The sequence below is a fragment of the Agelaius phoeniceus genome, chromosome 2, assembly GCF_051311805.1.
Source record: "Agelaius phoeniceus isolate bAgePho1 chromosome 2, bAgePho1.hap1, whole genome shotgun sequence".
Taxonomy (NCBI): Eukaryota; Metazoa; Chordata; class Aves; order Passeriformes; family Icteridae; genus Agelaius; species Agelaius phoeniceus.
Window position 1 is genome coordinate 60,894,467 of NC_135266.1, and position 25,383 is coordinate 60,919,849.

General features: G+C 36.6%; 1 protein-coding gene across 2 annotated transcripts in view; it reads right to left on the reverse strand.

The window, feature by feature from the left end:
- VWA8 (von Willebrand factor A domain containing 8) overlaps positions 1 to 25,383 on the reverse strand; it is a 184,285-nt gene that overhangs the window by 94,755 nt on the left and 64,147 nt on the right. For both annotated transcript variants that reach the window (XM_054628163.2, XM_077173657.1), the window contains 7 exons: positions 24,029 to 24,197; positions 23,663 to 23,740; positions 20,812 to 20,927; positions 19,774 to 19,880; positions 17,715 to 17,821; positions 13,575 to 13,646; positions 3,474 to 3,550 (listed from right to left, as the gene is read on the reverse strand). In XM_054628163.2, coding sequence (XP_054484138.2) covers positions 3,474 to 3,550; positions 13,575 to 13,646; positions 17,715 to 17,821; positions 19,774 to 19,880; positions 20,812 to 20,927; positions 23,663 to 23,740; positions 24,029 to 24,197 — 726 coding nt within the window. The remainder of the gene's footprint in view (positions 1 to 3,473; positions 3,551 to 13,574; positions 13,647 to 17,714; positions 17,822 to 19,773; positions 19,881 to 20,811; positions 20,928 to 23,662; positions 23,741 to 24,028; positions 24,198 to 25,383) is intronic.

Below are 25,383 nucleotides of genomic sequence, written 5' to 3' on the forward strand. Positions count from 1 at the left end.
AACATAACGGAGAAACTTCTGCTTAACAACCACTCATTTACATGTGTATCATAACAATAAATAAATAATCTAGAAGTTATCAAATTTAATATCATTAATACACTGTTCTGAAAACAATATTGAGTCTGAAGCTGTTTCTTAATTCTCACAACTTTAACTACTGTTCATACTAACACATCTGAGCATCAGCTAAGGACAGTGCAAATGGCTTCCTCCCATGCAACAACCACTGCTGGATTATAAAATTTTATAAAGATAAAATAAACTAATTTTAACTTTTTTTTTTTTTGGAAGACTACAACATTACTACAACACACCTAGAACAAGAGCTAGGGGTCATCCAGCTGCTACTTTGCAGAAATTGCTAAATCACAGAATCAGAATGGTTGAGGTTGAAAGGCACCTCTGGAAGTCATTTACTCCAACCCCTCTGCTAAAGAGGGCCACGTAGAGTCAAGATACTCAAGACAGTGTCCAGCGTCCAGATTTTGAATATCTCAAAAAATCAAGGAGCACAATGTACACCAAACTTTAAAGAAAAGGTTTTGATATACAAAAATGAACTTCATGCCTTCCTGAACCTAACAAACATGGTTCATCGAACACAGTCTACCAAATTTAACTTCAGATTTTTGTGTAGAACCACTGGAAAATTCTTTCCACATCACTCACAGGAGAGATAGCAAAAGCAGTAACAGAAAGGTTCATAAAATAATGAGGCATTCCAGAGTTCATTTATTTAGGAGCAACACAAATAGTTGTTACATTAGCTTGGAGAACATCAAATTTTCTTACAGTCAGTTTCTTAGTTACTGCCTGTATAACCAGTACATGTTTAATTTCTATAAGAACTCTTAAAAGTTCTTTGATATTAGACAAAATAAAGCTGTTGTTTATTCTGTAACACGTAGCTGGTGTCCTGGGTGAACAAAATGGAGACAACCATACCAGGAGGGTAAACAAAATTTGGAATTTCTCTGCTGAAACTTAATCTTGTAGGAAAGGAGGGACAGGGAAATCCTGGTGGATGGAAGTTCTTCCTTAACACAGAAAAGCAGTAAAATGTTTCATAAGTGCAGTCCTAGGGAGAGGCTGTGCTGAGCCTGTGCCATATTACCTGTTTCCATAACCCCACAATGAATGCAATGAGAGAGCTGGTCAATTCCTGGTCAGTTGCTAATATCAGGAAGTATGCAAGAGAAAGCAGACATCTTTTTGAGTAATTCATAAGCACATATTTTTCTTAATTTCTGTCATTAATGAATCTAATTGGAGCTTCCTTCCATTAAGATTTTCTGCTTTATGGTATCAAAATGATTGATAAGACTTACAAATTTCAAGAATATAAAACTTCTCAATGAGATGCTGTAGGAAATGTTAAGAGAAAGTATTTATAGCCTCCATAAGCAATCAAAACCTTTAGGTCAGGCTGACCCTTCCCATGTGAATCAGTTGCAGAGCAAGTAAATACAGATGTCCCTTTTTCTGTCTTTTATCTCCTTTCATCCTCTTGAAGTAGAAGACATAAAATGTGAGATTTTAAAATGACTCCTGGTAATAGCTTATTGCCTCTAAGGCAAATACTCCCTGCTTGAATGTCATTGAACATATGTAGAGTTAGAACAGCAGAACTCCTTACACTCTTTCATCAAGACAGTAAAAAAACCCAAACCAACAAAAACCCCTACCCTAACAAATTTGTCAAGATCTGTACTTCAGGTATACAAGAACCATTAAAAGCATTATATTTAGAAATACTTTCCTTGACATGCTTAAAGGTACTTACAGTAGCTAGCTAGGAAATCTGAAGAAACACACAGGGCTATCAAAGATGAAGTGCACATTCTAGAATATTTTCTAAGAAAGTACATCTATGCCATAAGCTACTGACTGAATCTTCCCCACAAAGTATGTAAAAGCTTACTAGGAAACTGTTTGGGTATTTTGTAAACTTGCTCTTACTTTGTTTTTAATCCAGAAGAGTGCACTAACAATACTCTAATCCTGATTTAAACACCCTGTAAAGTATAACCAAAATATTATATAGACTGAGTTCTTCACATAGCATTTCAAAATACTACCCAGAAAATAGAAATTTCTGATTTTGCTATATTCATAAATTATTTTTCTATAATTGCATAGGACTACTCATCATTTTCTGCTTCATTTTCTACTTCAACCTCTCTCCAAACCCCTGTAATCACAAGCAGTACCTTAAAGAGACTGTAGAACACTGTATTGACAAGACAATAAATGCACATTTTTCTTCCTAGTGATGTCTCAACTAGCATGTGTAAATTTATACATTCTACAGCTGCATGAAAACCCCAAACATGGTGTTTATACAATGTTCTCCTGAGCTATATGAATTCATATTAAGCACTGTTCTGCCTCATCACTGCAGAACACACAAAAGGACAGAAATAGTGCAGTATTTCGTGACATAAATGGGATTGGCAAAAATCACAGTGTATTTTATCCAGACAAAGTGGGTAGCTGTTCCAAGCAGGAAAGTTAATGCAAAGCTGAAAGTAGGAGGTCACAAAAGCAGTATTTCATATAGAACTGATGGAAGTCTAGAATAAGTAGTATAAAGGAGAACAGCAGTAGAAAAGTAATGAGATAGAGCTATCCAAGTATCAGGAATACAAGTACAAGACACTTGAAGACAAAAATCTGGGTGAGAAAATGAGAGACAAAGTGTTACAGACACAATGCTGTTAATGGGCAAAATACCAAAGATCAACATTTTCATTAGCACTATTTAAAAAACAGTGATTATGGAAAGAGACAGGGGATGAAGCTAGGAAGTTGAAGACAAAGAGATAAAGATTAGGAACGAAGCTGAAATGGGATTCAGTTCAATTGAAAATGAGTCTTCTAGATATATTTATACTTTATTTCCATTTATTAGTTTCAAGTTCATGTTATAAAAAGCAGGCAGATAATTTCCTATTATTTCAGCTTTTGAATTGTTTTCAGTTGGTTTGTTGTCTTGAAGTCTGTTTTTTAGCTTATGATGTAATTTTCTAATCCAAACTCTTATGGGTGAGAAAGAAATACATGCACTTAGCAGGAGTGCCAAAGGAAAAAAGCCAAAAAACCTTTACTATGTAGAATGTTTCTTGTCTGATGAGTGATATATTCAAACAAGTTTTCCCTCACAAAATACTGCATGCTAGGGAAATCTTTCCAGAAATGACAGCAAAATATAACTTGTTTTTTGAACAAAGTTTAGCATCAGCACACTTCTACTTCCTCGCGTATCAAACAAGATGATTGCGCCACATTCTTGTACCCACTCCTCAATCTGTCAGCTTATTGTCTCTGCCAGACACATTCCTGTGGTCTGTGTGCCACTTAGGGGGCCTTTGTTCAAACACTAAAAACACATTAATTTCAGAAACATGAGTTTTAATAACATGAGAAATTTGATTAAAACCAAAAAGTATGGAAATCTAACACATTCTTACCTGTGCAGCTGTAAATACTCTCTGGGTCTGTTTAAAAGGTGAAGGAATCTGTCAACAACCTTGTTTTTCCCAACTCCCTGCAGTAAACAAATATAATATTAAGACATAATACAAATATACATATTTAAGAGTTATAAATACAGAAAAGATAACTTGCCAAAATGGTTAAAATACTCTCCATACTCCTTCATGGGTAAATACAACTTCAATCTATTTCAAAAAATTTTGAACACAAGTTGATTACATGTATTTTATTTTATATATATATTCACAAAATACTTATCTATCTTACTAGAAATAACCAGAAATAGGATTGTGTCCCTAGAGTTATGTCACACATGCTATGCATCCTTTAACAAACACAAGTTTTTCCAGCCTTTTTATTTCATAAAGATATTGCAATGTCAATGATAGGAAGTTGTCTGGCACTTAATAGCAAAGTTAATTCTTGGTGGTCATAGGACACATCCTGTAACTGTCACATGGAATTTGGGCACAGCACTGGTAATAGTTGCTGATCACATTCCACTGGAGTTACAAAAAGAGGCCCAGATGGAATCAGAATTCAGCTGTAGATAAAACTGATCTCTAACTCTATTGAAGGATGTCTGCACTAGCAAGCTGCGGAAAATGATGACAGTGAATTAGGTGTTGGCAACACCCTGGCGCACCCTGTCCTAAACGTTTTAGAAACTGGTATTTCAGTCCAGGTCTAACCTAAACTCAGGGAAGGAATTATCAAAGAGCACAAATTAGGTGGGCTGCTGGGGAACATCCACTTCACTTTCATCCTAAGAGAGATGGATACGTACTGAACTGCAGTAAGGAAATTCCCTTCAAAAGTACATTCTAGATCTGGTCTGAAATGCTAATGTAGATGCAGACCAAGGTGACAGCTCACATGCAGAAATTCTTATCCCTCCTGCAAGTAGGTGGCTGCAGGAAGCTCAGAGTGCCAGTGAGAATGCTACAGGTTGCAAAGAAAAAGGAAACAGTAGAAAGAAAAACTCAATCATAGACCAGCCAAAAGGTGTTTGACAAGACACTATTCCTCTCCTGAGATTCTCACTCTGACTGCATGAATGTATCTAGTAGTCCACACCAGTGTAAAGAAGATAAATATAACCCAAAGAAAGATTAAAGAGATTAGATTAAACCAATTTGAGATTCACTAATCTGTTTCACTTGGCATTGAAACAGAATAGGAGCCTTCAGAGCTGCAAGTTATGACATTTATGAGTGATGGTAACTGCCAGCTGTAGAATTGCAAACTGTTTAAGCTTCTTAAAATGGGACCACAGTCTCTCTCTCCTCTGCTACATTTGTAAGAATGGAGAATCATGTGCATATGTATAATGAAATCACAGGAGGAGAGTTCTCACCATGAGAGCAGAGGAAAAAATACTGCAGAGGAGACAAAAATAGAACTACCTATATTCTACTGCAGACTTGACTCCCACACAGAAGAGCCAACTCTGTTAATGCTCTGCCACACGCCTCCTCACAAATCTACTTCAGAAGAATCTACAGCTTTTTAGAGGTGTAGCAAGAAGCTGCAACACACTTAACACCTTTCACAGTAGTTTCTGAAAACTGTCACCTGAAACAGTTCTCCACTGCTGTGAAAGGGGATGCAATTCTGCTCACAGGATCTTGCAGGAACTTATAGGACATACCAATTTGGGAGAAAATATTCAAGTTCAGAAATTTTATCAGTGACATTCAAAGTAACCAGAAACAGGCTAAGAATCCCCTAGTGGTGCACACAGACAGTTTTAGTCACATATGTTTCCTGCTACTTTCAGTCAGATCATAAATGGGTGAATAAACAGGAGCATTTCTAATGTCAAGCAGAAAACACCCATGCTGAAAGCAGCTTCCTTTCCTAAGAGAGCTAAAGATGGCTGGGCAGATGTCTGCACACAGTTTCTGCATCGATTCCAAGTAGATTGCGTATCCTGTTCCAGTGCAGAGTGGGACTCCAGCCAGCTGTGGCAAGTACAAAGATGATGAAATATATCAACATACTGAATCAATGTAAAACATACTTAATATTACACAAAGTGGTTACTGTCATTAAAAAAAAAAATTAGTTACCAAAGCAACCCAGTGAAGTCAATGGGAGCTGTGCCGTGACCACATCTCACCCTTTCTTCATTTTTATCTGTGCATCTCACCACACTCGCCACATATTTCCTTTTATTTATGTATACTTGAATTTCAGAACATCGTACATTTTTAAAAGGTGCATGCAGTATTTAAAAGCCAAAAGGCATTCCCACCAGGTTTTAGCTATTAGAAACAAGTTAACATTGCCTAACTTCTGGACTAAACTGCTTCAGAGGGTACATTGTGTGCCTTCACAGAGGCTGTGGTGTACCACATAAAATCTTTGGTTGGCAACAGTAGCTGCAGCAAAGTTCCCCTCAAAGCTTTTTGATTCCAGCCCTCTACATTCCTACTCCATGACAAGTTACCGTTCCTCTAGGTCTCAGCTACTCCACTGAGAAGTCACAATATCACAGAAAGGAAGGAAGGGACCAAAGATATTTGGAAGGCTCTTTAGCACTATTAAGAAACTCCAAAAACCAAAAGTTTGGATGAATTTGTTCCTTAAGTACTATGCATTAGTGTAAGTCCAAAAAGAACAGGTTTGTTCCAAATTCACCTTACCCCCATGGGATAAAGAATATGTGTATAGTATTCTTCAGGCGAACAAGAAATGGGGAAAATGCTAACACATTTTGGAAAAATAAAAACCAAACCAACTCTAGTTACAGGCACCCAAGAAACAAGAAATTACAAAAATGGCAACACTCACCCTCCTTTGCCCTTACTGCCAAAGATCAAGCTGGATCTTCTGGACATCCACATTGCTAGCAACAAATTATTTAAACAGGAATAACCTGAACTATCTTTCATATGAACATACTAAAAGATTGAGCTGAACTTGGATTGGATTCAGAACATAATCTCATATAATTTTGCAATTATTGCAGGCTAAGGTAACATTCAGAGGACAAGCCAGTTTGCCATTAACACTTGCTGTGTGCTATTTATATACACACTATTGCAGTTACTTAATTTAACAGAAATATAAACATATGCTAATTAGAGAGGAAAGAACATCTGTGTTGGTGTTTCAGCTGAAGAGAATAAAAATACTTCAGAAAGCAAATATTAGACAATTTTTACTCCATCAGACATATGGGATAACTGAAATAGAAAAATGGGAAGTAAATATCTGCACTAATGAATAACAAACAAGAAATTATGCAATTAGAAGGCAAAATAATCCCTTAGTTAAAAATCCTTCTAACTGACACTGTAAACACTTGCTACCAAGGATGAAATGGCTTAATTTCCTAGCAGAAGCTGCAGCTTCAAATATAAACAAGGTTGTTATAAGTCCCAGGAGACATTTTGCAATTCAGGATGCAGAACTGACAACTGAAATTTGTACCTTGCAGAGCCCAAATAAAGACAATAAAGTTATAGTCCAAAGGAATTGGACCCAAGTTTTTGAAATTAACAGTCTGCCTCTTCAGAAAAAAAAAAAATCTAAACCAGGCTGCCTCATTTTTATTTTCTTTTAAATGATTTGCAGGTCATACTGAACCAGCTGAAGAGGTTGCCATGTTGTGCTGTTCAGTACTGCCCTTCAGCTGAAACACTGCAATCACATCGTCTCCATATCAGAGCACCTGTTTCATTACAAAAGAATGAAACAAATTTTGAAACTGGTAAAAAAGCAGTTTCTCAATTTTTCACTTCAACAAGTTTCATTTTATAATTAATTTTAAGATTGCATTAGAGAAGGAAAGACAAATCTGAGTTAACAATTTTAGTACACAGAGCCCTCATGTCAGGGTTCTCAGTTTTTAACATCACAGAAGTGTTGTATTATCATTATCACAGAAACTTTTCACTGAACAATGAAAATAAAGAAAATGAAAACACTTTTCATAATGCTCCGTTTCTAACCCTGGGTCTGGCACCAAACCACTTTTCACAGCTTTGGTCTTTCTGTCAACAAAGACATTGCAATGCATGTATTGCTGAGGCAATTATGGCTGAGGCTGCGATTTTTAGTCCAGAGGATGTGTCTCTGGCTTTCTAAAAAAGTGTTCTATTATCACCAAAGCAACTCGCAGTACCTATGTAGAATTATTTCACACACTCCAGGTGTTGAGAAGCCCTGCTTGGAACAAATGTGAATAATGCATTTGAATATCTGCAGAAGGTGTGCCACCAGCAGACTCTAGACATTGCTACTGGAGGACCACTGCAATCGACCCTATCACGGCTACCTTGCTTGAATGTTAGCAACAAATTTAAATACAAAAGCAGTGGTGATTTTAACTCCTGCCCTAGATGCAATCTACATATTCATCAGTTACAAAAGTAAGTCTTCTGTGGTTTAGTATCTGATTTTTTTTTTATTACAAGTTTATCATCTGGGGCACACCAAAATTATAGTGGCAGCAAAAGAAGAAAATTTCACCGTAAGAGTCAACTTAATTCCCTGTTAGGAATCATGAATGGAATACTTTGGATGCATCTCTGACTGTAGTTATAGATAAGCTTGTAGAGTTGATGCCTTTTTCTGACTTTAAGTAGAACCAGAGCCCTGTCAGGCTAAATACAATCATTGCATTTCCAGTGAGGTAAGACAACTGTGGTCCAATGGAGAGAAGCATATAATGGAAAGAATCTGTGAGAAGAAGTATCCAAAAGAAAAATCAATTCATTGTTTATTTTTTAATTCTGGTTCTCCAGTTAAATGTGTAAAGGCAGAAAGCAATACTGTAAGCAGAAACACATTTCAGAAGCATGCCTATTCTCGGATGTGTACACACTGACTGTACCAAGTCAAAGAGAATATTTTCCGAGTTTTCCACAACTGTCATACCTAATTCCCTAGACAAGAAATATCATTGTATTTGGCCCAATTTAACTCATTTGGAGCTCAGTTTCTTCATGCTTACAATAATAATAAAAAATTGGTTTGGGATAGTACATTCTTGACTTGCAGAAGAAACTGTCTATTTTTAAACAAGTTTAAGCAGGAAAACAAGACTTATTTCTAGAAAAGTTGAAATGCCAAGCATTTGCTATTTCAAGTTTTTTGATGACTGATATTATTACATTCTCAGTTTGCACCTAATTCAATTTCACAATGAGTTAGAAATGAAAATATTATATTAGAAGAAAAGATTTAATCAAGCATGTCATTTTAAATATCTTTAAGAAAGACTCAATCATTTGTTCTTCTAAATTCTTCAAGAATAAAATAAATTCCTAGTGTGAGCCCAAGAATTCATGTAAGTTGATCTCCCAGTTAAAGAAAGGCAGCAGAAAGGATGAAATTACATTGTCAGGGAAATATATTAGCAAATGTACCAGAATGCTATTACATTTCTAAGTCATTTTAATCACTGAATAGTTGGGGTTGAAAGGGAACTCTGGAGATCATCTAGTCCAACCACCCTGCTAAAGCAGGTTCACCTACAGCAGGTTGCAGAGGATTGCATTAAGGAGGGTTTTGAGAATCTCCAGGGAAGGAGACTTCATGGCCTCCCTGGGCAGCGTGTTCCAATGCTCTTTCACTTTCACAGTAAAGAAGTTTTTCCTTGTATTCAGATGGAACTTCCTGTGTTTCAGTTTGTGCCCAATGCCCTTGTCCTACTGCTGAGCACCACTGAAAAGAATTGGGCCCTGTTGCCTCGACAACCACCCTTAAGGTATTTGTATACAAGACCCCAAAGATTTGACAAGATGCCCTTCCACAAGCTATAGAGGCCCTGCTCCCTCAACCTTTGCACGTAAGAGAGAAGCTCCAGTCCACCCATAGGACACTCATAGCCTTCACAGGCTGGACATAGTACTCATAATTCATGTATTTCTGCTTACTGTGGGTTCACATCAACACTTTAAACAAGTGTTGCTAGAGTTTCTTTCAGATTATTTACAACATTTAGCACCTTCATAGAATTCTTCATTCTACTTCTGAACAGCTCATTCAATAACTCGTGGCAACAGAGTGATGCCAAATAAAATAACCTCAATTTTGCTTAACATGCTGCTGGGTGTTTTAGAATTTCATGGTAATAAAACAATTCAGAAGTGAGAAGGTTGTGAGCCTTCTCTATCCAGGAAGCCACAGATCCTATAAATAACTATATAAAAGTAACTATAATAAGTAATTATAAATACTGTGTATGTGTGGTATCTTCAAAGACAGATGATGGCTGCCAAGACCTCACCTATGACTAATAAAGGTGAAAGCATCCAACACATACCCTTTATCTTTTACATAACCTCCAAACACAACAATTTGTGAAATGTTATATTTAACCTTTAAAATTGTGAGATGAAATAAAATCATTTCAGCCAATGCTCTTTCCAATTGTTTTCCACATAAACAAATTCTATTTATTAACATAGTTTCTCTTGCATTTGCCAAAGAAAATCCAAGGAGACAGTAAAAGACAGCACGTAGTGGCCAATCAAAGAACTGCACATTGTCTATCAGGAAAAATATCACAAAAACACAGTCTAAAAATTTTCCTAGGTAGTAAGAATCACTACCCAGTCTGTCTCCTGAAGCTCAAAAGCTGCAAGACCTGTATTTAATGAGTACATAACAGTCATTGCAACATTTGAAATAACTGGGGGTTCTTGCTGTTCTTTGCCTGCTGGTGTGAGAGTAATATGCAGCTTCTTACTCTCAGCCAAAGAAGGAGCTGCTTTGCAGGTGCTTTGAAAAACTATAGATGGATTCATTCACACTCAGACTACAGGCTCATTCAGGAAGCAATATCAGAAACCATAGTTAAGGCACTGGCATGTCCTTTACTTGGAAGCTATTTCATAGCTGGAAATATCTATCATATCATATCATATGAACTCAAAGAAACCTGTTTGTTTGTATACAAAATGGAAACACATCCAAAGTAAATCATCAACCACTGTAAACAAATATTTATATTTCATGTAAAACATTTATACTGTGAAATCCTAGGCCATATAAGCCCCAGGGAACAAACATGAATGAAGTGCTGTAAAGCAGTTTACTTCAGAAGCTGAGTACTTCTAAAAATATCTGTTGGCATCTTACATTGTCTTCAAACTCTCCTCCATTTCATTAAGAAAGCCAGTTCCTAACATCCACCAAGATAATTTAATTATAATTTACTGATACTAATCATCAGAGTCTGTACCTTGAAAACAGTCTTGGTAAAAGGGTTCTCATCAGGCAGCTCTTAGAGTTATAGAAGAAACCACATTTACAGACTTTGAAAAGACAGAGGTCTTAAGCTAACAGGAATCTTGTGTGTGTACATGTGTTGTGCAAATAGAAGAGGCAAAGGTGGAAAAACACATTAAGTCAACCAACCAAAACCAAATCCAGACTCTAAAAGAAAGACTACAGGTCAAGCTTGCACATTAAATCACAGCTGAATGGAGATACTTACACAGTCATTATTTTAAAAGACCAAATTATGTCCTAAGGTAAATGCCAACTCAATTAAATATCTAGGAAATGACACAAGCATTCAAAGGGATGTTAGTCCTATGTTTTGAAATACTCCAGTTCAGAGAATTTGAATTTTCAGTTAATACACTGAATTTCCATGATTCACTCGTTCACTAATAAGACACTTAAGACAAAGGAACTCAAAACAGTACTTTGTATCTCCTCAAAATCATTATCTGTTTTTTCCAAATGGGAAAAACAAGTACACACTGATGTATATATCAAGGCATCACAAAACTCTAGGTTCTTATACAGACTGAACTGATAGAAGTGACTGAACAGAAAAAAAAAGAATGTTTTTTTAAAATAATTTTCTTTACAAAAAATTTATGAAAACACTAATATCTTCAATGAGGTATCTACACATACTGCATGAAAGCACAATTGATGCAATGTGGTTGCTTTTAAAGTACTTGAACATGATTCATCACAAGCTGCACAAATTTACAGTAAAATATTTAAGGAATTAGCCAAGGAATTTCTAAGTGGTTAGTGACCATTCCCGAGAAATGAAGAATGATTGCTGTGGTACTGAAAAGACTGCAGAATGGCAAATACAGCACTTCAAACTTAAAAACAGTATTTTGAAAGGAAAAGGCCTGTTGGTCTTTTCTTAGTCACACATAAAAACTCTGGAACAAATTTGTAAAGAGTAAACCTGGAAGTACTCAAAAGTATGTTAGCAATTAAAAAAAAACAACTGTACTGCTGATTTGCCAAAGAGAAAGCACAGCAAATCAACTAATTTTCCAACTTAATGGTACAGCTGAGCTGATGTCTGGAATCAAAGCAATATGTTCCAATACTTCAATCCAGTCAAATCTTTTAATGCTGTCTTCAAGTAGAGACTCAAAAGATGGAAGAAAATCTGACATGCATTAAATTATTAGAATGAGAATACATCTGCTGGAAAAATCCATTATATCCTAATAATTGTACTTGCATAGTCTTCAAAACTTTTCTGCCAAATGAGGCACGTGTCAGAGCTCTGATTTACCACTGGTATAAACAAGCTCTTTCCCCACACCTCGGGTTTTACTTGTTGTATTGAAGGTCAGCTCTGACATAGTTTTCCTGCTTTGCCGGGGTTCCTTTTGTCCCCCATGCCATGGGAGCTGCATTTACACTCAAGCCCTTTCTTTGGTTCCTTCCCAGCCTGCACTGAGGCGATGCTATGCTTGGCCCTGTATCTTGCTGATCCCATTCTGGACCTGCTGACTTTACTTCCCAGCTTGATCTCAGACTTGCCTCATTCACCATGGACCAGTCTGGCAGCCACTGAGCACTTGGGTGACCATGGCTGCTGTCCCCACACCTACTACTCTTGCTTTGGCACTGAGGGACTGCAAAAGTTATCATTAAGGACTCTGTCCCTGCCTCTGTTTTCTTGTGGTTCAGCCTGCTCCTCCTATTCCTTGCCAGCAGTTGCTGCAGGCAATCTGTACTACATAACATTTTCGATACCAGCTTGGAAGCAGGCATAGACAGCACTGTTTATGAAATACAATAAATAGATCTTGTTTCATTCACGAAATAGATCAATTTCTATTTATGAAGAGATTAAACCTTTTGGAGAAGCTGGCATTATCCTTCAAAAGTCTACAGAGGTTTCAAATAAACCGTCTTTGTAAATTCAAGTTGATAACAAGGATGTTAAACAGATGAGAGTATACTTCAATATATGCACATTAATAATAATTAGCATTTTATATTCATTGCCGTGTTGGTTAGATTGTTAGTGCTTTGTGTTAGACATGTTCTACAGACTACTGCAAAACAAAAAGAGAAACATCTGCTAAAAAATTATTGTATCCTTGCTAAGGGACAGCTAAACTAAAGGGGGATTACTTTTGGGGGAAAAACCAATCTCAATAATGAGGTATTGATAAGCAAAGATACCAGTCAAAGAACTATACAAATCTGTTACTTTTTTAGAGAAAATGAATATTTGGCTGTCAATAAGATTTATGTAATACTGAAGTGTACACCTCTTACCTACCACTGGAGATTTTAAAGGAGTGGTTTGATACATAGTCAAGAAGGATAACCAAAGCCATTAACTGAAGATTTTAATGCTAATGTTACATACAGCTATTACTATGTCAAGAGAGGTTTAGACTGGGTATCAGAAAAAGGTTTTTCACCCAGAGGGTGTTTGGGCACTGGAACAGGCTCCCCAGGGGATTGGTCAGGCTTGACAGAGTTTAAGAAGCATTTGGTCAGCACTTTCAGGCACAGCATGTGATTCTTGAGGATGGCCCTTTGCAGGACGAGGAGTTGTACTTTCATAATCCTTGTGGGACCCTTCCAACTCAGAATATTCTGTGATTATTGCCTTGACTTTTTACTCTGACAGCCATATACAACACATTTACGGCACTTACATTTTCCACAAATGTGTGCCTATAAAACCCCTGGACAATGCAAAATAAGGAATTGAAAAATGGGCCAAGTACCTCAGTAACAGAAATGAATGCAATTACAAAGAAGCAAAACAGAGATTTAATTATATTATTGAATAATGAGTTTGTTCCATGCATTGCAAGAAATATTTCGCTCACCTGGTTGCCAACTAAAAGAAGATGTTCTCCCAGCAGAAAGTCCTTGAGCATATCTTCCATTACCATCATATGCTAGAGAAAAAACCACAAAATTTTCACTTGATTTTATGCTCTCAGGTTTATGCATTCACTAATGATAGTGGTACAACAGGAACCTAACTTCAAGCATTTGGGGCCAGATATTTTTGAGCTTTATACTTATAGCTACTTATTTCATACCAAGAGCCTCTCAGCCAATAATAGTAGAGGCAATATATCCAGTAATTAGAACAAGGAAGCATTTACATCCTCTGCTCAAACTCATTGTGGGAGCCTGATTTCCCTACTTTTAATTCTCTGTAATCATTCCTTGTATGTTTCCTTTTAGCCTAGCTGAATGCTTGTCACCCAGACTGTAAGAACTTTCTTTAGTTTGTGCCAACCTTCCAGCAATATCCTAGTAGAACACTGCAGAAACCAAATAGAGAGAATCAAAGACATATGCTAATTACACACATATATATTATTGAACATTAAACACCAGGTCTAACTTAATAACAAATATACTTTTTCTGTTCTAATCAAACTTTATTTTCAAGGAAAATAAAGACAGGAATATGCATATTCAAGTCCAAAAGTGTCTATATTTATCTTACAATATGTGCCCATTAAATTTTTATTAATTATTAGTTCATATGTGCCTAATTGAAGCCAAAATGCTGGAGGTATATTTTTGCATATATCCAGTATCATAACAGGTAACACACACTGTACATCCTTTAACCTTATCTCGCTTCTCACAAATTATTTGTTTCAAAGGATAGAAAGGATTTCAGGATAATGTGGCAATGCAGACTACTTTACTCGCAATAAAGTCGTGTATATTTCTCCACTGTATCTAGTAAAAATAGGTCATCTGTAAGTAGGTCAGTCAACCTACTTAGAGAAATGAATGATTGTCCTTAAATAAATACATTATCATCTCATCTCTAGGACTTGATTAATATAAAAATTAAAAACCAGCAGCTTGCTTATAATTTCTAAACATAAAACCCCTTTGTTTCTGTGTGAAGGATATTTTAAATTTCCAAATCTGTCTAGAACACAGGCTGGGGGTGGGGAAAGAAACTCTTGTAAACATAGCTTAATACCGTGAAATCCTAACCAGGCATTTCAAAAGACTACTGAATGCTCAACACACCATTTAAGGAGAGCACTTCAAGGCAAATTATAATAATTTTTTGCATGTGTATACACTAGAAATTTATAACTGAGGAAAATAAATTTGACCAGATATAGGAGAAATTCTAGTAAGTCAGTTTACCACACACACTGCTTACAATTTTAAATTTTATTTCTAAGGCACAAATACAATCCTTTTGATGACTTTTTTTTATCCTAAATTAAAAAATATACATACAGTATGGTTCCCTTGCAAAGCAGCTTACCACCAGAAATACTATGTATTGATACTTCTTCTTTTGTTGGTTCTTTTTTTGCACCAGGACTTAAATTAGCATTGTATTATGATACCTGCAGACATTTAATACTACCTATTTAGGCAAAGGAGTTGTAAGTAGACACATCCATCACCTTTATCAATCCATGTTCCCCAGTGCCTTGTCTGAAAATTGCATTTGGCATATTACCTAAAAAAATTATTCCCATCCCTATGACACCTGTTGTGGACCAACAGCAATGTTTTATGGCAATATTAAATTTCACTGTAATGTGAATTGTTTCAAGACCAAACATACAAAGGCAAAAATCTATGTGTTTCATTACACTGTGCAGCACTACAAAGGGCTGAGGACATATTTTTTCTCTGTTTTCAGTTTATTTCTGTAGCTTTAGGTAAGAAAGCACTGCACTAAACTCAAATAAAATTTGTTCTCCAGCAGGTTTTGTTAAATGATCATTGTAGCACTTGAATCACCAAACTGAAAAGTATCAATACAGAAAATAAGAGTAGAATTCATTTAGAAATTGGAACACCTATCCTGACTGGTATTTGGTTGCTGTTTCCTTTAGCTTTTAGCAGGCATATCTATTCAAAGAAAGATACAGAGCAGCAGCAATTTTAACAGAGGTTCTCTGCAGCAATTTTAACAGAGGTTCACTGAATAAAATCTGAATGCAGTTTTGTCTACAGTTTTCTGAAGCTATAAGTGAGAAGGTGGAAAAAGCAAAGCAGGTGGTAAGTCCCAGGAGAACTCAGGATTTCCTTTCCAACAGACACAAGTTATATGCTTTATCAAAATGGTAACAGAACAAAATCTCACATGAAATGTTAGTAGGGAAGATGAAGTCTGTCATCTGTTCCCCTTACATGGCTTGTCATCACCTTCAATAGGTGATACCCACATAGCATAGTCTTTCTGGGGCAAAATTATACATGAGGTACAAAAAAGACTAGGAAAAGAAAGTATGGAAATCCATACCAGGCCCCTAAAAGCAAAGTATTTCACAAGATCATGCTATCAGTATTGCCTTTCAGTAGGAAAATATTTTAAAGGTAACCAAGAGAGTAAATCTCTTCCTAGGCTTTTATGCTAGACAGAGAAGAAAGCTGCTCTACAAAATGGGGTGCTGGAGAAACCAAAAAGCCTGGTCACAAAGCCCTTCCTTTTCCTTGTATTTATTAACCACTCTTTACTACTACTATGAACTAATTGGCACTAATGCCTAATTAATAAGCTAAACTATTTAAAAGAAATAATTAATAACTCTAATAACTACTTTTCTAAGTACTATTCTCCTTCCTTTTCAAATATGCAATATTAATTCTAATGTAAAGGAGAGTATTGGGTCTGGCTGAGATGGAGCTGGTTGGGCATGAAGGGTTGTAGTGAATGGGGTGACATCAGTCAGTAGTGGCGTTCCACCGGGCTCCAACTTAAGCCTTCTGTTCTTCATCATCTTCGTAATTGTCTTGGAAGGGATACTAAAGAATGGGAAGGGATGCTAAGCAAGTTCTCAGATGACACAAAACTGGAAGAGCTGTTGACTTCCTTGAGGACAGGGAGGCCCTGCAGAGAGGCCTTGACAAATCACAGGGCTGGGGAATCATCACCCATATGAAGTCCAACAAGGGCAAGTGCCGGATTCTGCACCTGGGATGGGGCAACCCTGGATGTACAGACAGACTGGGGAATGAGAGGCTGGAGAGCAGTGCCATGGAAAGGGACCTGGGGGTCCTGGTCAATGGCAAGTTGAACGTGAGTCAGCAGTGCCCTGGCAGCCAGGAGGGCCAACCCTGTCCTGGGGGCATCAGGCACAGCATCACCGGCTGGGCAAGGGAGGGGATTGTCCCACTCTGTCCTGAGTTGAGGCGGCCTCTCCGGTGCTTTAGCTCCTGCTGAGCAGGGCTGGCACAGCACCAGCACTGTCTCCCCAGCACTTCCCCCCCATCAGTAGTCTGGGGTAGGCAAAATCCTGGGATAGAACACACCTAGGCCAACTGACCCAAAGTAACCACAGGTATATTCCATACCATATGACATCAGCTCAGCTACAAAAGTTAAGAAAAGGAGTAGGAGTGGGGGGCATTTGTTATTTACAATGTTTGCCTTCCCAAGCAACCACCACATGTGCTGAAGCCCACAGTTTCCTGGAGAATGGCTGAACATCACTTGCTAGTGGGAAGTAGAGATTTAAATTGTTGGTTTTTCTTTTTGATTGTGCACACAAAAATTTTTGCTTTTGCTTTTTCTTAATAAACTGCCTTATCTCAACCTAGGAGTTTTTTTCCAGACTGTTTTCTCTCCCCTCTCCACCTGGGAAGGGGGAATGATAGTGGCTTGGTGGGCACCTGGAGTTCAGCCAAGGTCAACCCACCCCAGGAAGGTACAACTTTATGCAACAGGCCTGTAAAACACAGTCTTAGGATGCAATCTACAATCCAGCCCTAAGGGTGGATCAGTCCAGCAGCAGTAAACAAACAAAATGTTCAACAGAATTGTTCTAATCTCTTCACATGGGGCTGAAGATATGTCTAAAATGACCACCAAATGCTATGAGAAAAATTTAAGACTAAGGAAACTACTTCAGAAATATATCCTTAAAATTTATTTAGTACATTATTTACTACACATATAAGCATACCCATTAGTACACATTTAACAAACTTTTCTAACTCAGAAGTCAGAGATTTGTACTTACTTGTGCATTTTCATAAAACAAAACATCTGGCACCTTCATTTTCTCAGCTGAGTTATATATTGGCATGGTCACAGAGCCTATCTTCAGAATCCCGTTGTTTATTTCACCTAGTCATTTTCCAGGAAACAAACAAATGTATTTCTTACAACATCTTCTAAGCAGACAATGCAATCAATACCTAACATTCGCAAGTAACGATTTACAGATTCTAACAAGGCTCTGGTTTGCAGTTAATTATTTCTATCTAAAGAAAGAAAACACTTGGAAGAGTATCAATTTACAAAAGGCTGCATTATCATGAATTTGAATTCTCTTTAAAACTGTAAAGAAGTGTATTACAATAAATGATAAAAAGGTGATCTTACACGAAAAGGACCATAAGAAATATCAGAAATTGTGAGCACTGCCTTAGTCTAATTTGACACTCTCCTTGTATTACTGGAACATCACCAATACTTTTAGGCTATATTTTCTCAATCCACAAGGTTTCACACTTCCATTCTTCTGTCTTCCCCTGTCCCACTGTGGAGTGAGGCACGGACATGAGGTAACAAAGCTGTGTGGGGGCTCAGCTGAGAGGGGGAGCACACCTACCACAACAGCACAGAGCCACTGCTGATTCTCCCTTTCAGCACTGCATAGTTGAAATACCCCTCAACTACAGCCCCGAGAAAAAAGTACATTAAAAACTTTTCATAGACCAAAAGAACCATAAATTCAGTACTTAGGAAAATAAAAAATAAGTGTAATTAATAAAAAATGCAATAATTTTTTTTTTTTTACTACTAATTTCTTAATCTGGCATGGTATAAAACTAAAAATACCCTTATTTCTAGACAGATGTTTTTAGCTGTTTGCCTTTATGGCATGAAATAGAGAAACACAGAAAATTCAAGAGATGTATCCAGATTATATATAATGTGAATAAGAGATACAATAGTAGATAGATGGTTGCAGATATATATGTATATACATATGGCTGCATAGATATTTGTATATACTTGCATACACATATTGTACTGATATAATAGAAACTATATATCCATTAATATATCTTATAAAAGACATATAATATATATATAAGATATAAAAGATATATATAAAAGATATAAAATCTATATATTAATATATCATATAAAATATGTACTTCTATATACACAGACATTAATAAATTCATAAAAATAGAAATCCACATTAATTAAAACCAAAGATGTGTTTACCACCACACAGATCTAAAAAATACAGCAATCTAATACAGTAAAAATACAGCAATCTAATACATCACAAAACTGGGAACAAACATTCAGAAGAACAAGAGCAGAGATAACACTGGTGAGGCAGAGAACAGGAAAAACATATGAATGGAAAATGGCAAACTGCTCATAGTATGCTGCCTGACAGAGGATATGAAAAGATATAGAGCTAGCACAAAGGGGGTCATACAGGAATGAGAAAGCAGAAGTGAGAAAAATGGCAGAAGCAGAAATATATGCATGGCCCTGAAGGCGACTACAGTTGATTACAAGTTGGATAAGCCAAAGAAACTAAGACCTGCTCGATTAAGGTGACATGCAACTACTACAGCAATTTAAAGAGAATAAAGAGAACAACAAAGAAGTGTGTGCAAGAATGAAAGCAAATGATGGCACAAAACTTCTAGAAGAATCTCAAAAAAAAAAAAGGTGATTTTAAGAGGGGAGAGAAAGCAGCGATGTAAAAAAACAGAACAGAAAAATGTTAAGATCAAACTAAGGCTGTAACTCTACAGAGGACTAACTATCAGTGATGAAAAATGAAAAAGCAGTACTAAAAGCCTGAGACCATGGATCTTACAGACTGAGAAACACTTAAACATGATGGAAAACAAAATTCTATGAGCAGGGAACTCAGCAGACATTACAATATACTGAGAGCAGCAACACGGTCTGATAGAACAAAGTCAGAGATACAAATGAAGCAAATTACATTTAATTTTGAGGATAACTAGTACACCTTTATACATCCAGCAATTTGAGTAACATTCATGCAGAGCAGGAAAAAAAACATAGCAGAAGCTTACATGTGTAATCCTTTCCCTCTAGTTTTTCTGTGTCATCTGGACTTGTTTCAATACCAGAATCCTGCAGATTTTTGTGTAAAGCTGATCTGGCAAGGTTTGGTAAAAATCTAAAAGAAGGAGAATAATAGGGAGGCTGTATTTTAAGGGTTTTTCTTTCAAAAGTTTTCAGTATTTTCTGTAATCTAAAAATCTAAAACTAATGTAATTGGTAATCTAAAATGAAGATTCACTTGCACCTCCAAATCCTGAATGTCTATTCCTTTCACAAAAAATTCTTCCACATTTCACCTGTCCCCAAGGAGAGGAACTGAGCTTCTTTCATAGGCAGTGAACTACACTTGTGGTGGTGCACTCTTTTTTAAAGGCTTCAGTATTATCAAATATTGCAATAGAGTTGTAATGGAGGGTGGTTTAGAACAGGAGGCATGTAATGTCCTCATCTATTACAAGTAAGAGCCACAACAGAAAAAAATTGCTTTTGGAAATACCTTTTCTCATTACTCAATTCACTTGGATCTCAGAGAGAGAGTAAGCTCTATGGTGTCTAGAACTAGACCCTTTCAGTTTTCCAAACCTTTTGATAATAACAACTTGCTTTCTTTTGAAGAGGAAAAAACCCCATAAAATCCCCAAAGAGACCAAAACCCACAAACAAAATCTCAAAGCAAACAAAACTCTTGTAACTCTTCTAGATACAGCTTTTAGAACTGAAACCAAGTGTCCATGAAACCTAAGTCAAACTAGATATTAATATGGCTCTGCTTTGAGTGTTTTTAGACAGTGAAGCTATGCTGATAATGGTGACCTAAATTTATATAATGTAATGACATATCTTCATAAAGATGGGAAAAGCGTACCAAATCCTTTCTACTTATCTTCCAGGTTTGATAATACCACAGAAATATTCTTAAAGAAATTACTAACCTCAAGGAGCAAGACAGCAATTGCGCTAATTACTAAAACACGTTAAAAGCTATCTTGCATGTTAGCCATTGACCAAGAAGCTCTTGGAACTTCCACCAAATCTAGCAGTTCTACCTGGAAAGGCAGGCTTTATTAACAGCATCATAAAGGCTTTCATCTGGATGTTGTGACAGTCGACGGCAAATTCGCAACAGTTGTCGAGTAGATAAAAACGAGGCCAGTGACTGTGCCTGTCAAAGAATACAGGGTAGTTTAATTATTCAATCCGTGTGAGGGATTAAGAGCAAACAAGTCAGGAGAAAAATGCAATCCAAAAGGAATAATTTCAACTTTGCTCCTGATTCATAGATGTTTTGCGCCTTCTACAGCAAATCGTGCACTTTAATAGGCAAGCTTGTATTTTTGCAGTAAGTCACTGTCATGGAAATCATTATGACACCAAAAGATTAGTCTTAAAATATCACTTGATAAGCAACAGGAAGAAAAATGTGCTGTGAGCTGAATTTTATGTGCAATATAAACCCTAACTTTAATATCTGCAATAAAAAGCAGGTTAGTTACTGTGAAAGGATCAATGTGCTAAAAAGTCATCTGCTCTTCACAAACTAAATATGAGCTCCACATGTAATGCTCTGGCAAAAAGGTCTGGCAGGATTCTTAGACATATAAACAAGACAACACTGGGCAGCAGTATGGAGATTGTATCACCTCTGCACACGCCTTCTGGGCGGGCCATTACTGGAACACTGTGTCCTTTGCTGTTGTCCACATATTAAAACAAATGCTAAAACTGGATATGAACCAGCAAAGATTTACAGAAATTATTCAATGCTTGGGAAGGCAGACCTCAAACAAACACAGCAAAATTTATAAAACCAAACAGAAAGAATCACAAAACAAGCAACCATGTATTTAAAGAAGGATCCAAAGACTGAGAAAGAAATCATTCTATAATTATATCTACCGGATGAAGGTATCTAATACAAATAGGTTCCTTATTTTAGCAGGAAACACACAACAATGAGTGTGATCTGATAAGTCACGCCATGTTTTGCCTGGGTCAAGTGAAATATTTTAATTAGGTAATTTCAAAATGTTTTGTTTGGGTTTACACAAGTTTATATAAAATTTCTAACTGCAAAAAAAAAAGTCAGCTCTATGAAATCACACAAAACTTCTCTCAAATTATGAGAAAGGAAAGAATAATGCTTTTTAGCATATCTCTGAGCAATGAGCAAGAATTATTTAGACAGGGGTTACTGCAAAGATTACTATTCCTGTTTCTCCTGCTTTCACTGACAGAAGATTGTGAAGCATCTTCTGAACAACCATAGTTTACAAGCAAGCACTGTAAATGATGACATTTCATGAGTTACTTCAAGACCTACTCAGCCATGCCTGAAGCAAGGGCAAGGGTATATGTTCTCTCCTTACTATCCATGGAGGATAGGACCATTGAGGAAAAGTTGTATCATGTCTTCTGAGTATTTCCAACTGGTTGTTGAAAGTATTGTCAACAAAATTTCCTCCTCTATTACCTGATTTGTTTGGGTTTTTTTTATATTGAACAACTGCAAACATAAAATTGTGTGAGTGACAATTTTCTAAATATGTATCTATGAGGCATCTAATTCAACAGGATCTTGATTGTGGCCTCCAGATTCTATTGTAAATCAAGCAAACAATTACAATGATGTGGACAATGCCCACAGAGTGAATAGTTTACAGGTATTCTGTTGTTAACAAAACAACTTTAAACAATGGTTAATATTTCAGTATAATCTCTGGCAGACACTTATTTACTTAGCCAACCCTATAAATAGCCTAATGTACATTAGGCACACATTTCATCTCTCTGCACAGGTGTGCTGTCTCCAACATGTCTCATGTCACCACTGATCTACAAGAATCCTCTCTCAAACCATACTGTGACTTACTTCTCATTCAGCATCACATAATTCATTTAGATATTTCACAATTCTACAGATATCCACATATATGGAAAAGATTTTTGTGGTGCTCTATTCAGGCATGGTATGTCTCCAAGTATGTCAAAACTGATACATTTATACATTAGATGTAGGAAGGTCAATCGATGATTATAACAACTGCCCCAACAGTGTACCTAAAAGTCAATTTTTTCTTACTTTTTTTAAGCTCAAAAGAACATAACAGCCTCTCTCAGCTTCTTAAATAGAAAAACTACAAAAACTATTATCAATGTTAAAATAGTGAAAACTAAGGACAACAAATTAAATTTCTTAAGTACCAGTTAAGCTGGTACTGCTGGATTCCATCAAAAATTTTTTACATTTTACTTACATCAAAGGTATGCTGTGTTTTAGCTGCCATAGCAATAATTTCTTTTTCTTTTCACCATGATGTAACTGTATTTTTAAAGAATTCTGTTGTCACTTTGTCAGCAGAACTTATTTTTCCTGACATTACTTCTTTAACAGAATAGCCTCTAGCAGCAATGCAGCCAGGAGTTCTGGAGCATTCTATTTTCTGAATCTCTGCTGCTGCCCATTGTCATTTTATAATGACTACATAGCTCGTATTGCCAAAAAAAGCCCCAATAACCTCAGCTATCAATTTTCCAATTACTTAAGCAAAGTAATAAAAAAATACCTGAACATGTGATTATTATCCATACACATTCAAAAGGCACCTCAGCATGTTTCACTCTAAGCCACATACCTAGACTCACTGTGTTATGTTTTTGATTCTCTGGGATTTGTGCAAATTCCTACAACTTAGGGAGATTCCAAATACATACATCATAAATCAAAGAAGTTTATAGTATGCAGCACAGTAATTGCCAGCAATAGCTTTCTGGGGCTGGTTTTCCAATCAGGCAGCCTTTGAAATAACACTATAGCTTAGCATGTTTCACCTAGCCTTTGTAAAGACAGTCACAGCAGGAGACAGTAAATGCAAAGAGAAAAGAAGAAGAAGGGCTTACAGTGGCATCATTTGTCTCCCGAAGCTTGTGTGTTACTGACAACAACTTTTCCACAGCAGCACTGGGTACATTTGGAATCTGGTTGAATGGAAAAACAGTATTAATCTTATTGCAAGATATCCAAGTTTCATGTATGCAATAACCATAGAGTCGCCACAGTTGCTTTATGACAAAGAGTATTTTTTATTACAGCAGCATTTGATATTAAAATAAGAATTATGTCATTAAAAGATAAGCAGGTATGTTGCTTTGATAAACTTCAAAAACAGCTCCTTTATGCTACATTGAAATAGCAATATATTTTATATGAAGCAAATAATCCTGTTCAATAAGCCAGTAAGTGCCTAAAGTACTGAATGTACTTACCATTTTTTTAATAACTTCAATTTCTTCACTCTTGCTTAAAGATCGAACATTATGAAACAGAAACAGTGTCAAAAACTCTGGACCCAGCCACTGCTGGGTGGTACTTCCAATGACAGGAGGTTCTGCTAAGACCACTATTCTGAAAGAAGGATGGATAGGAAAGATAGACCTGCAAAAAAAGAGTTTAAAAATGCATTACCTGGCTTAAGGAATGAATATCAGATTTAATTTTTACAATAAATGAGAAGAAGATAAATTATTGTACTGAAATATATAATATCATATCCAGATCATTTGCAATGCAACTTTATTTTTTAAAAAAAGACACAGGCTGCATAAGCGACTTGAAATTTTTAAAATTTACACACTTTTTTAATGCTCATAAGTCTACTCAAGTCTCTTCATTTGCAACAGGACCTGCATGCCTCAAGATGGACAATTACCACCAACTAAGCTACAGAGTACTGTGCTGTATGTCTGAAATGGGCATATCTCACTCATTCCATGGACTTTGACAAGTGCTTTACCTAGAATAGGGTCTCTCACAGGCAACTCAGGGACAAAAGCAGACCTATCAGAGCTGCAGTAATGAGTAACTTCTTTTACTGAATTAGACTGACAGAAAGGATGACACTGTAGAGATTTGCCTAGATACTGTGAAGAGCTGAATTTAGTAACAGTTTAGGAACATTCCCTTACAGATGCTCTTTGTGGTCCTTGGATTAATATGTCTAACTTCATAACACTCCTGAAAGTTATGCTTCAAAGACCAAACCAGTCACTTCACCCCTGGCTCATTTTAGAGTCAGCATGAGGAGAAAGGTCTTTCCAGTGGAAGATTGAGATTCACAAGAACTTCAGAATTGCTGTCCTGGCTCCTTAAATCAACCAAGCACAAAAGTCTAGCCACAACCAGTACTCTGCCCCTCTCATATTTTTTCAGCACCCCCAACCATATCTTCAAAGGCATCATAGGATAGAACTTTATTTGCTTTAATTTCTCTTTGCCCAAAATTTTTTTCTAATACTGTTCTGAACTTCCCTTCTTCATCCTATCTGCCTCCACAGCTTCCTGTGAAAAAACACACACTGTTCCTGGCTGTAAAAGGTACTTTTATTGTTTTTTAGTTCTTTATGGGACTGGCCTCCTACCCTCAGTCAGTGTTTCCCAGTTCTCACTTGAGGATTTGGTAACTAACAGTCTTGACTCCACTGAAGATAACAGGAACTTGCAACACAGACTTAAATATACAACTTTTAGATGTGTATGTTAGGGCACTAAAAGACTGCTGCCTTGGATTTTGATATCTTGCCACCTTCACATCTTTTGTATCCCTTGTATCCCTCTGACTGGG